Source organism: Paroedura picta, chromosome 3 (genome assembly GCF_049243985.1).
Source record: "Paroedura picta isolate Pp20150507F chromosome 3, Ppicta_v3.0, whole genome shotgun sequence".
NCBI classification, from domain to species: domain Eukaryota; kingdom Metazoa; phylum Chordata; class Lepidosauria; order Squamata; family Gekkonidae; genus Paroedura; species Paroedura picta.
Window position 1 is genome coordinate 176807045 of NC_135371.1, and position 23221 is coordinate 176830265.

Sequence of the window (23221 nt, forward strand, 5' to 3'; positions counted from 1 at the left end):
CCCCACGACTCCCTCTGCGAAACCAGCCTCCCTTCCCATGCCCTGAGCCAGCTCCTCCGGACCCCCACCCCGAGACCGTCCCGGCCAGCCCTCGGCACTGCCCCTCCCCCCCAAGTGCCACTCTCCCAGCGGGGTGTAATAAGCATGTGTTGATGACATTTTTTCCATAATAAAAGTTTATAGATGCAGCACCTTCTTTAACTGATTGAATTAAAGAATGTTATTGACTGGACTGTCTCTGGCTTGGCTTCCTTGGGGGACAGGCCACGCCAAGGGGCCATCCGGTATCCTGACCCTGTGGACGTGCCAGGCGGTATCAGTGGGGTTCTGGGCTGGGTGATGTGTCCTCCCAGATTCTCACCTGCAAGAGGAAAAGGTAGAGCTGAGAAGCATTGCTGAAAACACCCAAACAGGCCTTCATGTCCCAATGGGCGAATCCAAGGGCCGGGAAGAGAAAGCCCCCCACAGCTGCAGCTGCCTCTTCCGCTGACCCTGCTGGCCTTTGGGGGGGGGCAACAAAGGGGGCTGCTTGTGGCCGGACAAATCTGACCACCGGGTGGACCCTCAAGATGCAACGCCGGGGGATCAGCTGTAGGAGAGAAGAGCAGGGAGAACAGGTGAAGGGCCAGAAGACTGCAGGCAAACTAATGTTGCCCCCATCTTCATGAAGGGAGGGAAAGGAGGATCTGGCTTACTACCGACCTGTCAGCTTGATGTCTATAGCTGGCAAAAAAAATTTAAAACCAATCATCAAACAGCCGTTCCTTGAGCAGCTAGAGAGGATGGCTGCAGTCACTAAGAGTCATCATGGCCTTCTCAAGAACAAGGCAAGGCAGACCCTCTCTTTTTCTGAGAAAGTGACTCCCTTGCTGGATCAGGGGAATGCTGTGGACATAGTTTACCTTGATTTCAGTAAGGCTTTTGAGAAGGTTCCCCAGGATATTCTTATTGGCAAGTTGTCAAAACGCTGCCTGGATCCTCTTACTGTTAGGGGGATCGAGAACTGGTTGACAGATCACTCCCAAAGGGGGCTTGGAAATGGTTCGTCATCTTCTTGGAGGGGAGTGTCTCGTTCAACCTACTCATAAATGATTTGGATGATGGAATAGAGGCGGTCCTTATTAAATTTGCAGATGACACTAAACTGGGAGGGGTAGCAAACACAACCGAAGACAGAATCAGAATACAGGATGATCTTGACAGGCCAGAAAACTGGGCTAAAATGAATTTCAATAGTGAAAAATTTAAAGTTCTGCATTTAGGTAGGAAAAGTCAAGTGCACCACTATAGGATGGGGAAGACTTGTCTTGGCAGCAGTATGTGTGAAAAGGATCTGGGGGTCTTGGTAGACCAAACATTGAACATGAGTCAGCAGTGTGACTCGGTGGCTAAAAAGGCAAATGGGATTTTGGGCTGTATCAAACGGAGTATCATGTCCAGATCACGGGAGGTGATGGTTCCGCTTTACTCTGCTCTGGTTCGGCCTCCCTTGGAGTCCTGTGTTCAGTTTTGGGCACCCCAGTTGAAGAGGGATGGAGACAAACTGGAGCATATCCAGAGGAGGGCAACAAAGAGGGTGAGGGGTTTGGAGACCAAGACGTAGGAGGAAAGGTTGGGGGAGCTTGGTCTGTTTAGCCTGGAGAGGAGACGACTGAGAGGGGATCTGATAACCATCTTCAAGTATTTTAAAGGGTGCCATATGAAGGATGGAGCAGAATTGTTCTCTCTTGCCCCAGAGGGACAGACCAGAACAAATGGGATGAAATTCATTCAAAAGAAATTCCATCTAAACCTCCAGAAGAAGTTCCTGACAGTCAGAGCAGTTATTCAGTAGAACAGGCTTCCTCGGGAGGTGGTGGGTTCTCCATCTTTGGAGATTTCTAAACAGAGGCTGGAGAACCATCTGACAGAGAGGCTGATTCTGTGAAGGCTCAAGGGGGTGGCAGGTGATGGTGGATGAGCTATTGGGATGTGAGTGTCCTGCACAGTGCAGGGGGTTGGACTAGATGACCCAGGAGGTCCCTTCCGACTATGATTCAAGCGGGTAGCCGTGTTGGTCTGAAGAAGTACAACAAAAATAGAGTCCAGGAGCACCGTTCAGAGCAACCAAGATTTATTCAAGGCGGGAGCTTTTGAGTGCTTGCACAGAGATGGTCCGAAAGGTGCTCCTGGACTATTTTTGTTATGTTCTTCTTTGGATATCTGAAGCAGAGATCCCTGAAAGATCACACCCGGCCACAGATCTTAGTCACGAAGGTGCTCCTGGACCTAGGAAGAAGAACCTCCCTCCCTCTGGCCAGTGAGCGTTTGGGGGTCAGCAAATGAAACACAAACGGAGCATTCAGATGTTGTCTTATCTGTTTGGGCATTTTAAGACATTAACTGCTTGTGTGTCGTCCTTGCTGTCCACTGCCATGAGCCTGGCCGGAGAGGTGGTGGCCTGAAGGGGGAGAGCAGCAGCAGCTGGGGGGGGGGGGAGGGCGTCCAACCCATTTAACCCTCCTCAGAGCCCAGGGCCAAGCAAAGCAGCTGCTTGGGGGAAGCCAGAGCCGGGGTGCCAATCATGGGCCATTTCACCATCCCAAGAGGGGCGATCGCTAATCGAGGAGAGGGACGGGGCCTTTAGCCTTGGCTCTCCCCCTGGGCCTTGGCTGGGAGCACCAGAGCTTATTTGGGACATGGGAGTGGGGGTGGGCTGGGAACAGTCTGACAAGCCCCCACCCCATCCCCCTTCTGAGGACACGGGAGGGGGAAGGCTGCAAGGAACATCCCGTTTAGCTTTCCAAGAGGGGCTACAGGGGAGCTACAGCTGGTAAAATGCGGTATGGATCCTCACTCTGTCAGGTGGATCGATCTGGTTGACAGATCGTACCCAGAGAGTGCTTGTTAATGGTTCAGCTTCCTCATGGAGAAGAGTGACGAATGGAGTTCCCCAGGGATCTGTCCTGGCGCTTGTGTTGTTCAACTTATTTATAAATGATTTTGATGAGGGATTAGCGGAGATACTTATTAAACTTGCAGACGATACTAAACTGGGAGGGGGAGCAAACACAACCGAAGTCAGAATCAGAATACAGGATGATCTTGATAGGCTCGAGAAGTGGGCTAAACTGAATAAAATGAATTTCAATTGGGATAGAATCATAGAATCATAGAGTTGGAAGGGGCCATACAGGCCATCTAGTCCATCTCCTGCGCAATGCAGGATCAGCCCAGAGCATCCTAAAGCATCCAAGAAAAGTGTGTATCCAACCTTTGAAAAGGATCTAGGAGTCTTAGTAGACCATACATTGAACAGTAGTCAACAGTGTGACTTGGAGGCTAAAAAGGCAAATGGGATTTTGGGCTGTATCAAACGGAGTATCGTGTCCAGATCTGGTTCGGCCTCACTTGGAGTCCTGTGTTCAGTTTTGGGCACCCCTGTTGAAAAGGGATGTAGACAAACTGGAGCGTGTCCAGAGGGGGGCAACAAAGAGGGTGGGGGGTTTGAAGACCAAGACGTATGAGGAAAGGTTGGAGGAGCTTGGTCTGTGTAGCCTGGAGAGGAGACGACTGAGAGGGGATCTGATCACCATCTTCAAGTATTTAAAAGGCTGCCATATGGAGGATGGAGCAGAGTTGTTCTCTCTTGCCCCAGAGGGACAGACCAGAACCAGTGGGATGAAATTAATGCAAAAAAATTCTAAACCTCCGGAAGAAGATCCTAACAGTTAGCGTGATTCCTCAGTGGAACAGGCTTCCTCAGGAGGTGGTGGGTTCTCCATCTTTGGAAATTTTTAAACAGAGGCTAGATTGCCATCTGATGGAGAGGCTGATTCTGTGAAGGCTTTAGGGGGTGGCAGGTGACAGTGGATGAGCGAGAGGGATGTGAGTGTCCTGCCTAGCACAGGAGGTTGGACTAGATGACCCAGGAGGTCCCTTCCAACTCTGTTATTCTAGGATTCTGTCCCTGTTGAGCTTCTGAGCATTGAGGAGTTGGGGCCAGCTGGGGCCATTCAGGTCCAGGCAAGAGCAAAGCAGGAGGGGTTTGCCCCTTTTTCTGCCTCTGCACAGCAGCCCTTTGTGGCCTGCCTTCCACGTACTCACCAGGCCTGGCCCTGCTTCGCTTCAGGCCAGCCAGACCGTGAGGGTGAGGGTGAGAGTGAGGGTGAGGGAAGCAACCCTGGACTTCCTGGGTGACCCCCCGTCCAGCTTCACCTCTCAGCTCTGATGAGAACAGGCAGGGGGGCTACGAGTGAGTGCCCCCCCGGTTGCTCCCCACTGTGGGGCCTGAATATCATTGTGGTTGTCACGGTAAGAGTCGCCACATAAAAAGAGACATAACCAGTTGCATTTTTCGAAGCTCTGGTGTGTGTGTGTGTGTGTGTTGTGTTGTGTTGCCCTTCGGTCTGTGGCCAAGAACATCGCTGGGGGGGGGGGGCACAAGTCCTGAGCTCTGTAGCTGAGGCTGAATCTGGCTCTTGACACATTCTGTGTGGGGCTTATTTTGGGAGACCCATCAACGTTGGGGGGGAAGGATGGGGGGAGCAGAGAGGCGGAGGGTGGGGGGGCTTCAGGCTGACCGGGTGTGTTCTCCCCTCCTCCCTCCCTCCTGCCCTCATTCTGTGGCCTTTCTGAAGACCGCCTTTGATCCAACCTGAGCGAGGGCAGAGAAGCAATGAAGGGCCAAGTGAGGGGCAACAAACGGAAAAGGAGGAAGCGCAGAGAAGAGGAAAGGCTGCCCCAGGAGGGCTCCAAGCCCCAGAAAAGGAGAAGGAACACGTGCGCCGCTGTGATCCCAGGCAGGGCTCAGCCCGTGAGAGGGGCCCATGGGGGGAGGGGGCTTCCCCCCTGTGTCTTCCCCTGAATCACCATCTTGTGCTCTGACCCCCCAGCCCAATGAGATCGCACCGGGGCCGGCTCTAGGGGTGCCCGCTTTCCCTCACCAGCCCATAGGGCAGCCAAGGCCTGGGCCTGGGGGGGCCAGGTGCAGGAAGGAGGGAGGGAGGGAGGGAGGGAGGGAGGGAGGGAGGGTGGGTGGGCTGGCGGGCTCCCCAAAGACCTCCAGAGACGAGGGCAGCTTGAGACAGTTGGGGTCTTTAATTCAGAGGAAGAAGGGAACACAAGGAGAACCGAGGAGCAGAGCCAAAGTCCTCAGACTCACAGTCCTCTCTGCCCTCGGTCTCCCAGAGGAAGGGCTTGCAGGAGTGGCACCTTCAACCAAGCCCAAGAGGACCGGCGGGGAGGACTGTGGGGCGGGCAACAAGCCCTCCGTGGAGTCTGCCAGGACCGCCGGACCCCCAAGGTTCTAGCATGGAAATGACAGTGCTGCTCCCCCCCCACCCCCGCCCCTGCCCCTGCCCCCACAGCGTCTGAAGGAAGATGCTGCGGTCCCCTTCGGAGCAAGGCATTCGCCACAAGCCGGCTTCCTGCATCGGCAGGCTGAGGGAGCAGCTGTTCTGAAGGGTCCGTGTGCCCCAGGGGTGCCAACTCTGCCTCCACACACAAGAGAGACCCCTCCCGCGCTGCCTCCAGGTGACTGTTCCCCGCTGCCTGTCCGAGTTTCTGCTCCAGCCATCAAGTCCTCAGGAAATACGGGACGCAAAGCCCCCCCCCCCCCCCGTCCCCAACCCAAACCCCAGTTCTGCAGGGAGGAGACCAGCAGAGCCAGTGGGCCACCCATGTGCCTTTGAACGAGAAGGGCTTGTTTGCTTTGCTCTCCCCCCCCCCCATGGGACTCAATGGGGCAAAGTGTGACCGGCGCCCCCCACCCCCAATGTCCCGGACTGGAGCGCCCTGGCCCCTTCCCTCCGCAGAGGCCCCCGGGCCGTTCTGGGCCTGCCCCGCTGCCGCCTGTGCTTCCCAGAGCCCACGGGTGCCCTTTGGCTGCACAGGCCCAGAGCGAGGGCCTGGAGTGGCCCCTGGGGTTTCCCTCCGGCCGCGGCTCCCTCACAGCCTCAGCTCCCCTGTGGGCACGGGTGGGGTGGGAGGAGGCCAGGCCATGGCCCTCTCCTTGCCAAGCAGGGGAGGCTTCCAGGGACCCCCGGCTCTCTGCCTGCGCTGCTGGCCAGGAAGCAGACAGCAACGGTGCCCCCTCCCCTCCCCGCCCCGGCAGGCCCTTCTCTCCAATGCTCTGCTTTCTACCTGCAGGGATTTGGAGGAGGCTGACCGATGAGCTGTCACCCCAAGGATGTTCTCCTGGAATCACAGTATCCCCCCTCCAGCCATTCTTCATCCAAAATCCCCCCCCCGATGTTTTCCCCTCCTTGAGAGACTGGATCCCAGCACCCCAAACCCTTCAGCAGGAGGCTGAGACATAAGGTGTGTGTGGGGGGGGGGGGGCTTCTCCGCCCTTCCTTGTCAAGCCAATGCTCTTCCTGTGTCTCTTTCTCTCTCTCTCACCTGCCCCCCAGCCCTCGGGATTGCCCCCTGCCTGCCACACAGTCGTAGTTCCTGCTGAGGTCAGCTGGGCCCAGAAGGCTGCCCGGGCCCCCGGTTGCCCCTCCCTCCCTCCCTCCCTCCCTCCCTTTGTGGCCCCCGGGAGCCTCCGCGGACCACAAGGGCCCAGCAATCCGGCCCCAAAGGCCTCAGGAACCTCGGGTGGCCTCAGGGCCGGCCACAGCCTCTCCCCTCCCAGGAAGCGTCCCTCAGTGCTGCCGCCGGAGGAGGGTCCGCGGGGCCCAGGGGCCGCTCGTCACCGTGCCTCTCGGGCTCCCAGCCCGGCCAGCGGCTCCACTGCCCCCCGTTCCAGCTTGATGCCGGCGGGCGGGGAAGGGCTGCCCCCCGGGGGGCCGTTGCAGGGGGCCTCGGGCTCCAGAGGCTGCCCCCCGGCCGACCGGGCTTGGTCGCTCAGCAGCTTGACGAGGAAGCTGATGTACTTCATGGCCAGGCGCAGGATCTCGTTCTTGCTCAGCTTCTTGTCCGGCGGGTGGGTGGGGATGAGCCTCCGCAGCTCCGAAAAGGCCCCGTTCACGTTCTGCTGCCGCCAGCGCTCCCGGCTGTTGGTGAAGACCCGGCGGGCCACCTTCTGGGGCTGCAGGCCTGGGGGGGGGGAGAGACACTGAAGGCCCAGGAACCGCGGAGGAGACCGGAAAGCAGACCCCCGTGGCCCACCTCGGCCGGCATCCGGCTTCACACCAGAGCTCTGCTGAGCGTGCCGGAGGCCCTGACAGCCCCCGGCCGCAGGGGATGGGAAAGGCCTCTCTCGCCCGAGACCCTGGAGGGCAACTGCCCGTCCGAGCCGGCAATGGACCGAGAGTCTGACTCAGTATGCAGAAGCGTCAGTGGAGTCCTATGCCAGGAAGTCCCCCCCCCCATAGCAGCCCTTGCCCTTGTCTCGGGGGGGGGAGGGGGATGACCTGTCATCCAAACATGAGCTATAATCCCAGGAGACCCGCAAGGCCCAACGAAAGGACGGCAGAACCCAGGCAGCCGTCCCGGAGCGCCTCGGAGACCCACAGAAGCGTCCGTCTGGGGACTCTCGCCTGACGAAGGGGAGGTGCTGCCCTGGGGGTCCTGGGGGCCGCTCGGTGCCAACTGGCCCCCCATCCAGCCGCTCTCCGGGAACTGGGCGCCCCTTCCACGAGAGCCAGGCCCCTCTTCAGGCCACCCCTCCTGCCCCACTGCCTCGGGGGGGGGGCTGCTTGACCTCCTCCTGCCTGGACAAGGGGCCTGGGCCCCCCGCCTCCCGCAGGGCCACTCACCCTCCGTGACCTCCTGTTCGTAGTGGCTCGGCCGGCGCTTGAGGCGGCTGTTTGGGAAAAGGCTGAACGTCCCGGAGCTGCCGATGTAGATGCTGGGAGGAGAAGAGCAGAGAAGGGATCGGGCCAAACGAACCAAGGTCGCTTCCGCCCAGGTGTTTGGCACAGGAGGGAAAGCTGGTCCCCTTCCCCCGGCCCTTGGGGGTGTCCTTTCAGCTTCCCCGGCCTGTCGCCCCATGGCTCCCCTCCGATCCTCCTCTTGCCTCGGAAATCCTATGGGGTGGGGGCCGTAAGTGGGCTGCGACTGGCTGACCCTTCATTTCTCTGACTTGGGCCTTGGGAGGGGCGTAAATCGCAGCCTCCTGGGTTTTTCGAGTCCCCTGATCCTGTTCCCAGATTCGTGTTGTGGTTTGGTGGTAGTGGTCCAGAATTCCTTGGGTTCCACTGTTCCCTATGAGCCCCTGGGAGGGGGGGCCAAACGAAGGGACCGAAGTGCTTCCTCCCTCCCCCTCCCCCCAAGACGTAGGAGGAAAGGTTGGGGGAGCTTGGTCTGTTTAGCCTGGAGAGGAGGCGACTGAGAGGGGATCTGAGAACCATCTTCAGGTATTTAAAAGGCTGCCATGTAGAGGATGGAGCAGAATTGTTCTCTCTTGCCCCAGAGGGACGGACCAGAACCAATGGGAGGCTGGACTAGATGACCCTGCAGGGTTCTTTCAACTCCATGATTCTATGAAATGCCTCAACCCTCACCTACAGCTAACTCTTATGAAAACATGAGCTGGTTTTTCTTCTGAGCTTGTAGCAACAAAAACCAGCAGGGACTCCCCAGGACTGCACAAAATCAAACTCAGGGAAACTATATGTTTTAAAGATTCAGAAAGGAAAAAATTCCACCCGTCCTAAAGAGAGAGGGTGAGAAGAGCCTAGCCCAGGTAGGCAGGAGAAATCCCAGGCAGATCACCGCAGCTGCAGCAGAGGCAAGCCAAAAAATGCCAAAAAATCTAGCTCTGAAATGGAGCCCAGCTGCTTTTACAGCTCCAGGGGGAACAGACAAACCAGAAGAATCCCTCCCCCGTCCCCTGCCAAGCTGTTCTGAGCTCCTTCGGCCGCTCTGCTCTGTAAAAGCCACCCCCCAGCCCAGCCCACCCCACCCCAGCCCACCCCCCGGCTGCTCTGTGGCCGAGGGGAATCAGGGGGGCCCAGGCTCAGGGGGGCCCAGACCAGCCCCACCTCATCAGATCCTGACAGCGAAGCAGGGTCGGCCCGGGTTAGGATGTGGGGAGGAGGCCGCTGAGGGAGCCCCGGTTGCCGTGCAGAGGGGCGGTAGGCCACCCCAGGGTGGGATTCCCAGAGGTCAGCTGCCCGTTGGCAGCCCTTGACGCCGCCATAACCCTTTAAGGTTCTCCCGGAGAGCCCCCCCCCGGTTCTCCCCTCGTGACTTACCTGTTGAGGAAGGGGTGGGGGTGGGGGTGGTAGTGCGGGGGCGGCAGTGGGCTCCTGGCTCCAGGGAGAGGCATTGGGGGCGGAGGGGGCCCGTGGGGCAAAGCGGAGAGCTGCAGGAGGTTCGGGATGGGGTGCAGGGCAGTGAGCTGGGTGGTGGGCACTTCGGCGTGGGCAGGGGGCTTACTGTGGCCCAGGCTGATGACGGGGATGCTGGGGGGCACTGGCGCAGCAGGGGGCTTGGGGCAAGGACTCCCCCTGGACGGAGGGGAGGAGGGGGCGGGGCTGGCTGGGGGTGGTCTGGCCCCGGCCGCCTCTTCCCCACTGGCGGGGGAAGGGGCAGGGGGTGGGGAGGCCGAGGCGGGAGGGTTGGGCTCCTCTGGGGGGGCCGGGGACTGGGGGGTCTTCAGCTTCTCCATCATTTTCACTCTGCTCCTCATCTGTGGGGAGAAAGGGAGAGGTGAGACTGGTGCCAGAAAGTCCACCCGGCCACCTCCCACCCACCGGCCCCTTCAGCTCCTGTCCCGCTGGGCTCCTGTGCAAAGGAGGGTTGTTCACATGTGGAATTCACTGCCACAGGATGCAGGGAAGGCCACGGGAATACACAGCTAGAAAGGGGGAATTCCAAAATTCGTGGAGGAGAAGGCTGTCAATGCATACCAGCCATGGGGGCTGAGGGGAACCTCCATATTCAGAGGCACCAAGCCTCTGAATCCCAGAGCCAGGAGGCAGCATCAGGGGAGGACGTTAGCCTGGTCAGGAACTGGTCAGCCCGTGTGTGAGACAGGAGGCTGGTCTGGATGGACCATCCAGCAGGGCTCTTTTGATGTTCTTAAAAATTGTGGCAAGGCATTTTAAGAGGTGGTATCTGAAAAAGTCAGCAGTGACTCCTGAAAGTTCCTCCCCCGCCACAAATGTCGTTAGTCTTAAAGGTGCTCCTGGACTAGCTCTTGTCTCCCATTCCAGACTGACTCAGATGCCCACCCACTGTGATCTATCTCCTGCTTGCAAGCCTTCTGCAATCAGTGGTTGGCACCTTCCACCCATTTAGGCTTCCAGGACCCCCTGGCCACTGGCTGGTGATTTTATACTAGTCTAGGGACATCTTCAACCTTTTCAACTGGGCAGGGATCCTTCTTCTCTCCCCCCTTGCTTTTGCCCTGAATTGGGAGTCTCACAACTACCCAAAACACTCCGCCAAATATCAGCACCAGTCCTCCCAACTGTTTAGATCTGACTGAAATTCTCCTTGGGGTCCGTACAGTTCATCTACGGCCATGCACTTCTTCCTTACTTCAGGTGGACAGGGAATTGGTCAGAGAACCGCACTCAAAGAGTGTTTCATCAGACTGGAGGGAGGTGAGTAGCGGGGTACCTCAGGGCTCGGTGCTCGGCCCGGTACTTTTTAACATATTTATTAATGATCTAGATGAGGGAGTGGAGGGACTACTCATCAAGTTTGCAGATGACACCGAATTGGGAGGACTGGCAAATACTCTGGAAGATAGAGACAGAGTTCAACGAGATCTGAACACAATGGAAAAATGGGAAAATGAGTAGAAGATGTAATTTAATAAAGATAAGTGTAAAGTTCTGCATCTGGGTCAGAAAAATGAAAAGCATGCCTACTGGATGGGGGATACGCTTCTAGGTAACACTGTGTGTGAACGAGACCTTGGGGTACTTGTGGATTGTAAACTAAACATGAGCAGGCAGTGTGATGCAGCAGTAAAAAAGGCAAATGCCATTTTGGACTGTATCAACAGAGGCATCACATCAAAATCACAAGATGTCATAGTCCCATTGTATACGGCACTGGTCAGACCACACCTGGAGTACTGTGTGCAGTTCTGGAGGCCTCACTTCAAGAAGGACCCCCACGTTGAGAACCACTGGTCTAGGAGAAGGCAAGGCTCAGCCCCCCTAATTCATGGCTACTTACAAGAAACCTGAAAGATCGTACAAAATCTCCAATCCCTCTTCTTGCCTCTTGTCCAGTTTGGCCCTAAATAGGTCAGAACAAGAACAAGGATGCCTACAGCCCTGAAGTTATTTCTGCCCATCCCTTTAACACCACAGGGGTAAATTTTAGATCCGGGGCAAAGGGAAGCAGGTGAACGATCCTGCATTTTCCTTGCTTGAGCCTGTTCTGTTTGCTTCTGCAGTGTGTGCATTAATGAACTTCCTAAACTTCTTTTCGTGATAAACGCATTTAGTGGGAGCTGAATGAGGGGTTGAGCCCCTCCCATAACAGAGGGGGCTCCCCTTTGGGGCAATCTGGGGAGAGGGAGAGGCAGAAGGGGGCTACTTTCTGCTAACGGATGAACCCTGAGGCGCTGAGAGATCATCAGACTGGGAAAAACCTCTCAGAATTGATCTGCTGGGGGGGGGGAAGAGGAGGGGGGAGGGGATCCCAGGGATTCTAGCCACCAGGAGGGATCTGCTGGGGATCTCCTGGAATTGTAGCTCATCAGACTAAAGAGATCAGTTTCCCCCTTAGAGAAAAGGGCTGGTTGGGGGGGGGGGGCTCCATAGCATTCTTCCCCACTGAGGTCCCTGTCCACTCCCAGCCCCACCCCCAAAGGATCCCAGTACTGGCCAACACTGAGGTAATCCTTGCTGGATTCCAGCCACTAAAGACCCAGTGGCTATGGAGAATCACAGAACCACAGAGCTGGAAGGGACCTCCGGGGTCATCTAGTCCAACCCCCTGCAGGATGCAGGGACTCACAACTACCTGCCTACTACTTACTTACTTATTTGTTTGTTTTTATTTATTTGTTTATTGTTTATTTCCTTTATTGCCCGCCACTCCCAGCAAGCCGTCACACAGCAGGTTACACAATAACACCCCCCCCCATTAAAACTTGCTTGTCAGCAAACCATCTCCTGCCCCTCAGCCACTCAGGCTGCAGGGGGGGGGGCAATGCCAGCAATCTGCTTGCCACGACCAGGGCAAGGGCTTTTTTGGCCCTGGCCCCAACCAGGTGGAAGGAGCTCCGGCAGAGTCGAGGGCCCTGCGGGAGCTTTCGGTGTTCCACAGGGCCTGCAAGACAGAGCTCTTCCGCCAGGTCTATGGTGGAAGATCAGATGGGCTATTTCTTGACTTCATGGGGTGGGTACTTTAGCCCCAAACTAAAGTTTCCACCCCGTGAGGTCAAGAAACAGATTCACAAAGACAGAAGGATACCAAGAGAAAACCTGTTGGAAGACAGACCCCAAAGAGACAATGACAGAACTCCACTTGTGGTTACACATAGCTCTCAGCTCAAAACAGTTCAGCATCATCAGTGACTTATAACCTCTACTGGAAAATGACAGTTCTCTTCCCCGAGTTCTGGGGGACAAACCTTTTCTTGTGCACAGACAGCCCCCCAGTCTCAAACAGCTCCTCACCCACAACAATGCAGCATCTAATGTGAACATGGACACTGGGACCAGAGCTTGCAACAAACCCAGATGCCAACTTTCCTGCCATATACACTCCAATGACGCAATCCCTGGACCCAAGAACATCACCTACACCATCGAAGGCTTATTCACTTGCTCATCTTCCAACATCGTATATGCCAACAATGCCCCTCTGTTCTCTACCCAGGGCAAAACAGGTCAATCCCTCCCCCAAAGAATTACTGGACACCCGTCTGGCATCAAAAATCACAGGAATGAAAAACCTGTAGGGGAACACTTCGGGCTCCCAGGACATTCAATAAGGGACCCCACAGTGGCTGCTTTATTGCAAAGGGACTTCAAGAAAGGGAGATTGCACAAATGCACATTATTACTACACTCAAAACAATGGCCTACCCTGGACATGGGTTATTTATCTCACTGTCCATGCTAAACTCATTCAACTCTTATATCCACATTCCTTACAATCCCCTCTTCTTTTTAATTTATTTTATTTGGGACAATGTGAGAGTAATGTGATGTTAGTTTCGAATTTAACTCTCTGGTCTCAGGACCAGATACCTGCCAGCACACCTTGTAACATGCAGGGAGTCTTCCACGCTTGGGTGCAGACAGATGGGCTCAGCAACTAGTCCCTTTTAACAACTGGGAAAGTGTCTGCCATTAATGACTAACGTGGACAGTTTTATTTCTCCGGTGTTTTTGTGAACTACAACTGAACTCAAAGGACTGATTAGCTGTTTTAGCAAAGAATTATCATATGGCTTCATATGGGTTAATTTGGATCTTATGACACAGTTTTCTAATTTGCCACAATTTGCTTCTGCCTTCTATCTGTGCGCTTATGATCCTTGCTCCATTGACTCTGAGGAGGTGTGCCTGCTCCCGAAAGCTCCCCCCTCGAATAAACCTCGCTTGGTCTTAAAGGTGCTTGATTGGACTTTTATTTTTGTTGTGTGCGAGGGTAGAAGGTGTCCCCTTGCTGGAAGGGTGTTTGCACCATCTAGTGGTGAGTCTGTGGTTCAGAGTCTGTGACTTAGACGTTTGGAGGGAACTCCCCCTCCCATGACCCACACAGGCTGTCTTGGAGTTGCCTTGTCCTCAAGTGCTTGGCCCAGGAGGACTTTCCCAGTGGCTTTAGTGGCCCCTGGAATTCAGCCCTGGAGGCCGAGAACGGCTGCAATGCCCCACCCCCACCCCCACCCCCACCCCCGCAGCAATGGAAGGCAGGGCTTCCTAAAAGCAAAGGATCAAAGGAGAAATGATCCTGAGAGACCAGGCAGAAGATCTCTCCCCTACCTAAAAGAAGCCACTGACCCTCCCCCAATCAGAGGAGGTGGGGGGCATAATTCCCCCCCCCCCCGGTTGTATTTGCCATACAGAAGAAAAGAAACAGGCCATGAATAAGAACGTAAGAGAAGCCACCTTAGATCGGGCCACGGGCCCTTCCAGTCCCACTCTCTGCATCACACAGGGGCCAGAACCTGGGGGCCCTCAGGATGTCCACCAGTGAGGCCAAGAGCCCTCTCACTGTTGCCCCCAAGTAGACAGCACCAGTGCCCCAGACACAAGAACAGAAGAGGAGCCATGCTGGATCATGTCCCTTCAGCCTAACACTCTGTGTCACACAGGGGCCAAGACCCAGGGGCCATCAGGAGGGCCACCGGTGGGTGGGGACTGACCACCAGAAGCCTTCCCACTGCTGCCCCCCAAGCACCACGAAGGCAGAGCATCCCTGCCCCAGACACAAGAACACGAGAGAAACCACGCTGGATCAGGCCAACGGCCCTTCCAGTCCAACACTCTGTGCCACGCGGGGCTCCACCCCTCTCTGCTATCCAGAGGAACAGCTGGGTCTTCTGCTCCCTCGTGAATCAAGACCCCCCCCCCGCCCGATCTCCTGCAGGTCTCTTGGGACCCCAATGCTCAGGGTAGGGTTTTGAATGAGTATGAAGCCCCAGGGACGATGATGTGGGTGTGGCTTATTCGGATGAAGCCAGTTTGTCACCATGGCTCAAGCAGAGCAACCCAGAGTCCCTTTGGGTTCTCTTCCAGCCTCACAGGGTTTTTGTGGGACCAAACTGGGAAGAGAAAAAGCTCACAGAGATTCCTGAAGTCAAGATAAAAATATGGTTGGGAAAAGATGAGCCCTTGAAGCGACTCCTAGAAGGGCCACCTCCAGCCACCCTGAGCCACCTGCGAGGTAGGAGCCCTCTTTCCCACTAGAGTTGCCCAGGCCTTTCTCAGAAGGGACATCAGGCCACTCTAGGAACTACAGGTACCATAAAGGGAAACAGAAAACCCAACCTGAAAAACAGGCGAGAACCAAAAAGGTTAGGGATGAAAGCAATTATAAAAACAGATACCTTTTATTGGAGCTCAGATATTTAAAAACACTCAAATATCTGATGGGACTCATGAGCCATAGAATCATAGAATCATAGAATCATAGAATCATAGAATCATAGAGCTGGAAGGGGCCATACAGGCCATCTAGTCCAACCCCCTGCTCAACGCAGGATCAGCCCTAAGCATCCTAAAGCATCCAAGAAAAGTGTGTCTCCAACCTTTGCTTGAAGACGGCCAGTGAGGGGGAGCTCACCACCTCCTTAGGCAGCCTATTCCACTGCTGAACTACTCTGACTGTGAAAAACTTTTTCCTGATATCTAGCCTATATTGTTGTACTTGAAGTTTAAACCCATTACTGCGTGTCCTCTCCTCTGCAGCCAGCAGAAACAGCATCCTGCCCTCCTCCAAGTGACAACCTTTCAAATACTTAAAGAGGGCTATCATGTCCCCTCTCAACCTCCTATCATGTCCCCTCTCAACCTCCATCTGGGTGACTCCACCAGTATTGCCAAGTACTGAGGACTAACTAGGCTGGCGCGTTCTGGCGTGATCCCGAGGCCCGAGGGGGCCAGTGCTGTGGTGCAGGGAGCAGGGGCGGCAGTGGCGTGCCAGCCGGTGCCAGCACGTAAGCACCTGTGTGGGAGGGACAGCTGGCGCACCACCGCCTCCCCTCCCCTCCTCTCCTCGCTGCGGCGTGGCCTCCTTGGGTTTCGGTGATTGCCAGGGTGGCCGACCCGTGCCGGAGCGTGCAAGCCTACTTAGGACCTGTACCGAACACGTTTCGATCTGACAGATCTTCATCAGAGGTGAATCGACAGTTGCGTACATCTGTCCCTCTTAATAAAACAGTGAGGGGTGTTGGGGTGGGCTGAGCCCGGATCAAAACTCCTGGAATGGCCCCTTGGCCCTGGACTGACAAGCGGAGGGGCCAATCGGAAGGCCCGATTGGGCCCTCAGCAGGACAGACCAAAGTTCCAGGGCAATCTGGAGACATGGCTGCCAGTCTGCTCCTGACCTCCACAGGGAGAGGAGGTCAGCAGGGCTGCCAAGGGGGATGAGAACGGAGGCTGCCCCAGCCCTTTTCGCCCCAAGACTGCCCTAACTGTCATGTCCAACTGCAAATGGCCTCAGAATCCTGACAGAGCTGGCAGGAGGCTGCAGAGTGCTCCCCCTCCTCCCTCCCTCCCTTCAGGCCTGCTGCGAAGGAGCCTCTGACAGGCCCTGACTGAGGGGAGGGAGGCCTTTCCAAGAGCAACGCAAGGGAGCCTGAGGGCCTTCCTTATGAGGGTGAGGAACTTCCCCTTCTGCCAAACAGTTGCCTGACAGGGAGGCCACAGAAAAGCCCCTTCTCACCTAAAATACTGCTCTGCCCGGAGGTTAGACACAGCCAATCCATGTGTCTTTCTTATTTGCGACTCTCTTCAGATTTGAGGCCACTGCTCAGCGTTATTTTGCAGAGGAAACTGGCTCTTTTGTCTCCTGTTTCATCTGCACAACAACCCTGTACAGTAGGCCTCAAGTCTTTCAATTCAACAACAACCTGTGTGGGAAGCCTTAAATGTTTCTTCTCTACCACAACCCTGTCCAAAGTAGCCCTTTCTGCCTGGGGAGCTGACCTTTATACTCTGCAGGTGAGCTGTAATTCCAGGAACTCTCCAGGTCACACCTGTAGTTTGGCTATCCCTGGATTAGAAATATTCCTGGAGGTTTGGAGGTGGGACTTCAAAATCATACAATGCCTCAGAGTCCAGCCTTCAAATGAGCCATTTTTTCCTGCAGTTGGTAGGGAGTGGTGCAGGACTGTCCCTCCTGGGCTATGGGCTATGGCCAGGCCTTACCAGCAACTGTTTGTATTCTGGGGCGCAGACAGGCAGACCAGCATCAGTCCTGTGAGTCTGGAAAGGGCAGGAAGATCTAAATAAATATTTATAGCCTGAAACTGTAAATAGAGAACAAGTAAATATCTGGAGACACATAGTAACTGAAATGACTTATTGGCCTGGCAAATAACCTTGGCCTGGCAAATAAAAAAAAACAGTATAAAAAACCTTACTGTCAAGACTGCTGTGCACAGAGAGTCTTCCTCTTAGGGTTGCCAGCTTCTATGTGAAGCTCTCTACCCCACCTCCCTCATGGGGAGTCTGCTATAGGGAGAGGAAGGGAAGATGATTGGAAAATGATTTCTGACACCTGAGGCCTGCTGGGTCATTGCAGCCCATTCCAAGTTCTCTCAGATCTCTCACAACCCTACATACCTCACAGGTTGACTATTGTGGAGAGACAAATGTAAAAGGTGTTTGTAAACCACTTTGAGACTCCTTTGGGTAGTAAACAACAGGGTACAAAAATCCGTTCTTCTAAGGAGCAACTATGAAAGAAGCATGTGGGCACATAACATTTTATCAGCAGTGAAAAAATGGAGAAGAAGGAACAGGGTGGACACCTGTGTACTGTGACTACCCCACGTGTATTAGGGCAGAGGGGTATTTGGGTATCTGTGGCCTAATTCACACAAGAAGGGAAATGACGCAGAACTGGGAGGAATTGGTTGCCATGTAATCTTCCCCTAAGAAGAGTCTCCAGTCTGATTTCCCCTTCACATATCTGAGGACATGGCTCTGGAAAGCTCATCTGTGACCACTATGCCACAATTCCCAAAGGTCGGTCCTCTCCCACACTCAACGAACATTCCACACCACAGGTTCTTGACACCCATATCTCCACACCCATGGCCTCATTTGCCACCATGCCACCACAACCTCCCACACAACACACACATTCAACCCCATGCCCTTTCAGACTGGACAACTCCTCCCCTTCCTCTTCCCACTGCCAAGCTCTGGTGCCCGTTGTATTCTTGGATACAACGGGCTTTGCCCCTAATATATATATGCCCCTAATGTATATATATTGCTTTAGGATGGTTAGGGGTGATCCTGCGTTGAGCAGGGGGTTGGACTAGATGGCCTGTATGGCCACTTCCAACTCTATGATTCTATGATATATGTACAATATTACAGGGGGGTGAAAATACTCATTTGATCTGGTAAAGCCAGTTCCGGTCCTATAAGGTGTTCTTATTTGGCAGAATCTTCAACCAGCGTATATCCTATGCCTCCCCTGGATATTTGAGACATATTGAGTGCTTTTCTGAAGAAAGGTCCAAAATCAGAGGACCAGGAGAGGTATAAGATATAGGCTGAGGCCTTCATAAGGGGATCAGAAGAGCCCTGCTGGGTAAGACCAGGGAGGGTCCCACCGGTCCAGCCTCCCTTCTCCCAGAGGGGCCAGCCAGTCCCTGTGCAGGGCCAGCCATAGGGCAGAGAGGCCAAGGCCTTCCCCTGAGTAGGACCTCAGAAGAGCCCTGCTGGGTCAGACCGGGGAGGGTCCCTCCAGTCCAGCCTTCGGTCTTCTCATAGAATCACAGAATCACAGAGTTGGAAGGGGCCTTATAGGCCATCTAGTCCAACCCCCTGCTCAACGCAGGGTCAGCCCAAAGCATCCCAAAGCAGGCCAGCAACAGAACACAGAGGCTGCCTCTGAAGTGGCCGCCTGCCTCTGGCATTCGGAGGATTCGTGCCTCTCAGTGTGGAGACTCCCACCAGCCTCCGTGGCTACTGATTGACAGACTTCTCCTCCGTGGATCTACGGAGTCTCGTCTTCAGGTTGTTCATTCCTGTGGCCCTATGTGGCCCCTTCCTAAGGAAGGCGATTTCCAGGGTTTCCCTGCAGTTCCTTTTCTGGGCCCCTCAGATCCCCTCCCCGAATCAGTGAGCTGGAGAGAAGAGGAGAAGCGATGATTTGGCCGTGCAGGTAGCTGGGCGAAGGGCGCCCCAGGAGGGCCTCGGCCTCCGTCTTTTGTCCGGGCGTCAAGCAACAACCGTGTCTGAGAAAGGGGGGAAATGGTTTTGCAGATGTCATCAGTCGGGCTCGGCTTCCCATTCGACAACATCTGAGCACATCTCAACTCTTTGCTTGTAACCAGAACAAAAAAGACTGCACAGTTTTTGAATGGGGACTCCTGGGTATACACATCGGAAAAAAGAATATTAAAAAAAAAATATTTTAAAACATTTTAAAGGTGAGTTGCTGTTTGAACAGGCCAGGGCAGGAATCGCAGAGCCATCGGTCAGTGGCGGGTGCTTTCGCTTTCCCCGGCGTTCCGGCCCTCCCTGCTGGAGGCTGCTGGAGGCTGCGGGAGGGAAGGCCCTTGGGTCACCCTTTCTGCATGCTGAAACTGAGCGGCTGCAGGATCCGAACCCGCGGCCTGGGATCTGTGGGCAGTCCCCCAGGCAACTGCCAGGCAATGAACCAGCTGGGTTCACACAACTACTGTCTGCAGGGAGGATCAGATTCCGGACAGTCCACGATGTCTTACTTGGCACCGATTTGGGTGCTGTTAAGGTGGCCGAAGGAAACCCACTGAGATGAAACGTGGATCTGTTCTGGCAAGAGGGAATCACCCGTCCAACTCCCTTCTGCAGCTGCTAGACCTTCCTCGGAGAGTCTTCCCGGATGAATAACTCTCCCTGGGATCGAGTCCTTAACCGCCTTCGTCCACCTACCAGATATGACACTAATTGTGTTCCACACCAATGTGGCATGATCAGGCATGCACAATATACGTTGCATGCATGTGTACACATAGATACATTCAATGATATATAATCTGTACAATATAAAATGTCTTCTTGTATTCATGCAACATTAATCTAACCCATTCCATTCTTCCTGAAGAAAGGATCTATGTCATAGAATCATAGAATCATAGAGTTGGAAGGGGCCATACAGGCCATCATGTTCAACCCCCTGGCCAGCGCAGGATCAGCCCTAAGCATCCTAAAGCATCCAAGAAAAGTGTGTATCCAGCCTTTGCTTGAAGACTGCCAGTGAGGGGGAGTTCACCACCTCCTTAGGCAGCCTATTCCACTGCTGAACTACTCTGTGAAAATTTTTTTCCTGATATCTAGCCTATATCGTTGTACTTGAAGTTTAAACCCATTACTGCGTGTCCTCTCCTCTGCAGCCACCAGAAACAGCATCCTGCCCTCCTCCAAGTGACAACCTTTCAAATACTTAAAGAGGGCTATCATGTCCCCTCTCAACCTCCTTTTCTCCAGGCTGAACATTCCCAAGTCCCTCAACCTATCTTCATAGGGCTTGGTCCCTAAATTGAGTATGTCCCTTGAGATAATGTTGTATTTTGTGCACTGCTAGAACATGAGAGCTCTCCGAAGCGACAGACCGACAATGAAACGGCGTGTGCGTGTGTGTGTGTGTGTGACGGCCATGGCCGGCTGTTCCCACAGTTTTCGGGCTTTTCTTTTACAGAGGTGCTTTCCAAGGAAGAAGCATCCACTGAGGAGTATTTATTTAAAGTGATGACGATGAGGGCTGTGGCAACAGCTCCGGCCCTTTTCTGCATCGGTTGGGGCTGCTCTCATCCCAACAGTTATTATTATTCCGGCCCAGGCAGAAAACAGGACTCTTAGCATGTCTCTGCCCGGGTAGATCACGCCCTTGACACAAGTGTGAGAACAGGCCGTGTTTTGAGTTTACATAATTTCAGCCACGGCCTCTGAGCTGCCGGGGGACAGCGGGCAAGTCTGAGAGAGAAAACTGGAGGAAGCCGTCTCATCGAATGTGGCCGAGGCACAAAAGAAAAAGCCACCACCGTAGCTCAATTTTCTACAAACTGGAACTGTGGCAGAAAATAATCGGGTTGATGTGGGAGCGATAAGAGCCGCCCTGATTATCTCCAGGGCCAGCTAAAATACCGCAAGAGAGTCAGAAACACACGGCGAAGCAGGTGGAGGGTTCGTGCCCGACGGTTGCGAGTGGTCGGGGAATTATCGTCATCGTATTCACGGAGCGAGAGAAAATACCGAGGTGAAAGTGCCCTTGCCTGAAGGATCTTGTCCCCCACGCCCGCATGGCCTTACCCCAGAAGAGAATCGGGATTTTGGTCTAAAATCCATTTGCCTCCCAATTGCATTAGTAGGGCTGCCCTGAAAATCTCACCCCGACGGCAGCTCTATTTTGGACCTAATGTTGACAGCCGTTGTCCCTTCTCCTCAACGGAGAGTTCTGACCGTGCAGTTAGAAAAGGGCAAATTGTTCCTGAAGAACAAAGAATTCCCACATGAAAAAAGGGGAAATTTGAGGGAAAACGTTTTTAAATCAATTGCTGTCCTTCTCCTGGATGTTCTGATCCTATAAGAAAATTATTAGGAAAATGCACATTTAAGACTGAAGGGGGGGGGGGGAGGACATTAAGGACCAAGAAACTGGCTGACGTGGGCAGTGGGCTACCAAAGGGTTTTAATCGCAGAGCCAAGCCCCCTTGTGAGCCAGGCAAAGGGTGGCCACCCAGCCCCTCTGCATGACCCACATGCTAAAGAGCCAGAGTTCAGAAGCACCTTAAAGACGAACCAAATTTTGGGGCGAAAGCTCCTCCTTTGCCACCAGTTTTGTTCGTCTGGACGTTGGCCGTTTTCTCCTGCTACAGACAAACACCCACACGGTCTAGATCGGCCCACGCTCTCGAGGACTTTGAAGCATGCATGCTGCTGACTTTGCTGAAGGCGCCCGCTTGCGGAGCCCTGCCTGCTGCCCTCCGGGCCCGGACAGGCCGCCAGCCCCACTGCCCTCCTGCCCATGGCCATGCCCCCCACTTCACCTGTCAGACTCCATCTGTCGAAAGCCGTCCTTTCCTGTCCACAGGTCCATGGCCAGCACTCTCAAATCCCCCCTTGCCGATGGACAAGCAAGAGGCAAAATTCCGTTCGCCTGCCGGGAAATTTCAAAGCGAGACGAAGGGTCCCTCCGGGAGAGCTGAAAGGGCCAGGGGGGCCCCAGGTGAGTCTTGCAGCGTCAGTGGACTTGACCCAAGCCCTGGGTGTCGGGAAGAGATCCAGGCCAGACTCCAGGAAGGCTGAGCCCGCGGGGGGGGGGGGGGCGCTAGGCAGGTCCCCGTCCCCGTCGGCCGCATGGCCGCTGCCGCCGCCAGCCACCATGTTCCGGGGCCATGATTCGTGACCGCTTCCCTTCTTCTCCGCCGCCTCCCTCAGCCAGAGCTTGCGCAGAATTATTATTGCTATTGGTGACGAGGATGGGGTGTTGAATCAATTCGGCTCCAGCCTTTCCTGCCCCTTCATTCCCTCCGAATTCCCCTGCGGCCCCCTCTTTCTCTTTTGACAGGCCGGGTTTGGCCACTGGAAGGAGCTGCCTTGGAGGAGAGGACTGGCCCCAGACCCCTCCCCTCCCCTCCCCTCCCCTGCAGGAGAGAGATTTCCTGCCCTCTTAGGACAGGGGATGTGCTGCAGCCTGCCGATAAGGCCCGGAGCGGCCTGCACTGGGCTGATAAGGACACTCCCGACCGACCGAGCCAGGCCCAGCCTAAGCGGCGGACTTGGAACGCAAACAAGAGGAAGGCCAGAGCCGGCAGGCTGCAATAACAGAGGCCGGCAAACGCGAGCGTCCTGGCAGTGCCCACCGAAGAGGGGCAGCTGAGCGAGGAGGACGAGGGGCTTGGGCGGAGGAGAGGCAGCAGGCTCTGCTGGGCAGCCCCCCGGCAGGGTCTCTCAGAGGACCCTTGCCCAGCGACCTCCCACCAGCACCACATTTGCCTGCTCAGCATCCAGCCCACACGTGAGGGCCCTGGAGAGCCCGGGGACCAGGTGGCCTGGCCGGTGAGCAGTGGGCCTGGTGCCGAGAGCAGCCCACAGCCTCAGTGGTTCCGGCCGGAAAGTCCGTTTGCGAAACACGCGCTTGCACTGCTTCATGGTCAGCGTGGACATGTCCAGCGTGAGTCTCCTGGGCAGCTTCCGCTTCCTCATTCTTGGCACAGGTGTCTAAAGGAGCGGGCAGGCCCCGCTCTGGGCCAGCACGGCTTTCCCTCAGAGGTCCCCAAAACGTGACTGCTGCAGGAAGTGGGGGCAGCAGCTACAGGCCCAGACGCCTCAGGAGAAGCACCTGGAGCAGAGGTCCCACCAGGCGCCGATGGAACGCCACTTGGCCTGGAGCAGAGGCGCTCTGGGTGCTTGTGGGGGGGGGGCAACAGGGGGAGGGCTGCTGGAGTTCTGGCCCCGCTGGAGGACCTCCTGATGGCAACAGGCCTGACCCAACAGGGCTTCTCTTGTGTTCAGAAGGCCTGTGATCTTGTCACTGCAGGATGAAGCACACCTCCCAGTCAGTCGCCCCAGGTTCCTACTCCCCTGAAAGACAGCCCCGTGTGGGTGGCCTGTTGCGGGGAGGCCTAGATCCATGGAGGCATCCTGACTCTTACGGCGGCAGCACCTCGAGAGAGCCTGCCGTTATCGTGGGCACCCAGAAGCGTCAG

The 23221-nt window shown here is 55.3% G+C and overlaps 1 protein-coding gene across 2 annotated transcripts; it reads right to left on the reverse strand.

Annotated features, from left to right (window-relative positions):
• Positions 1-202: 202 nt before the first annotated feature.
• On the reverse strand, positions 203-22123 carry LYL1 (LYL1 basic helix-loop-helix family member). Of its 2 annotated transcripts, XM_077329933.1 has the most exons (6): positions 21560-22123; positions 16719-16775; positions 9123-9559; positions 7683-7774; positions 6683-7020; positions 203-361 (listed from the first exon to the last, which is right to left on the reverse strand). In XM_077329933.1, exons 3-6 carry the CDS (start codon positions 9557-9559, stop codon positions 317-319), a joined length of 912 nt encoding a protein of 303 aa, XP_077186048.1. In that variant the 5' UTR covers positions 16719-16775; positions 21560-22123; the 3' UTR covers positions 203-316. The 2 variants fall into 2 exon arrangements, with proteins under 2 accessions (XP_077186048.1, XP_077186047.1); XM_077329932.1 differs by lacking the exon at positions 16719-16775 and having other exon boundaries at positions 21560-22120.
• Positions 22124-23221: the final 1098 nt, after the last annotated feature.

Coding starts and splice junctions, on each gene's coding strand:
- LYL1 (XM_077329933.1), bottom strand. CDS start 9,559: ATGAGGAGCAGAGTGAAAATGATGGAGAAGCTGAAGACCCCCCAGTCC. Junction 7,021..7,682: donor CGAACAGGAGGTCACGGAGG/GTGAGTGGCCCT, acceptor CCCCCCCCCCAG/GCCTGCAGCCCCAGAAGGTG. Junction 362..6,682: donor CCGGGCTGGGAGCCCGAGAG/GCACGGTGACGA, acceptor TTCCTCTTGCAG/GTGAGAATCTGGGAGGACAC.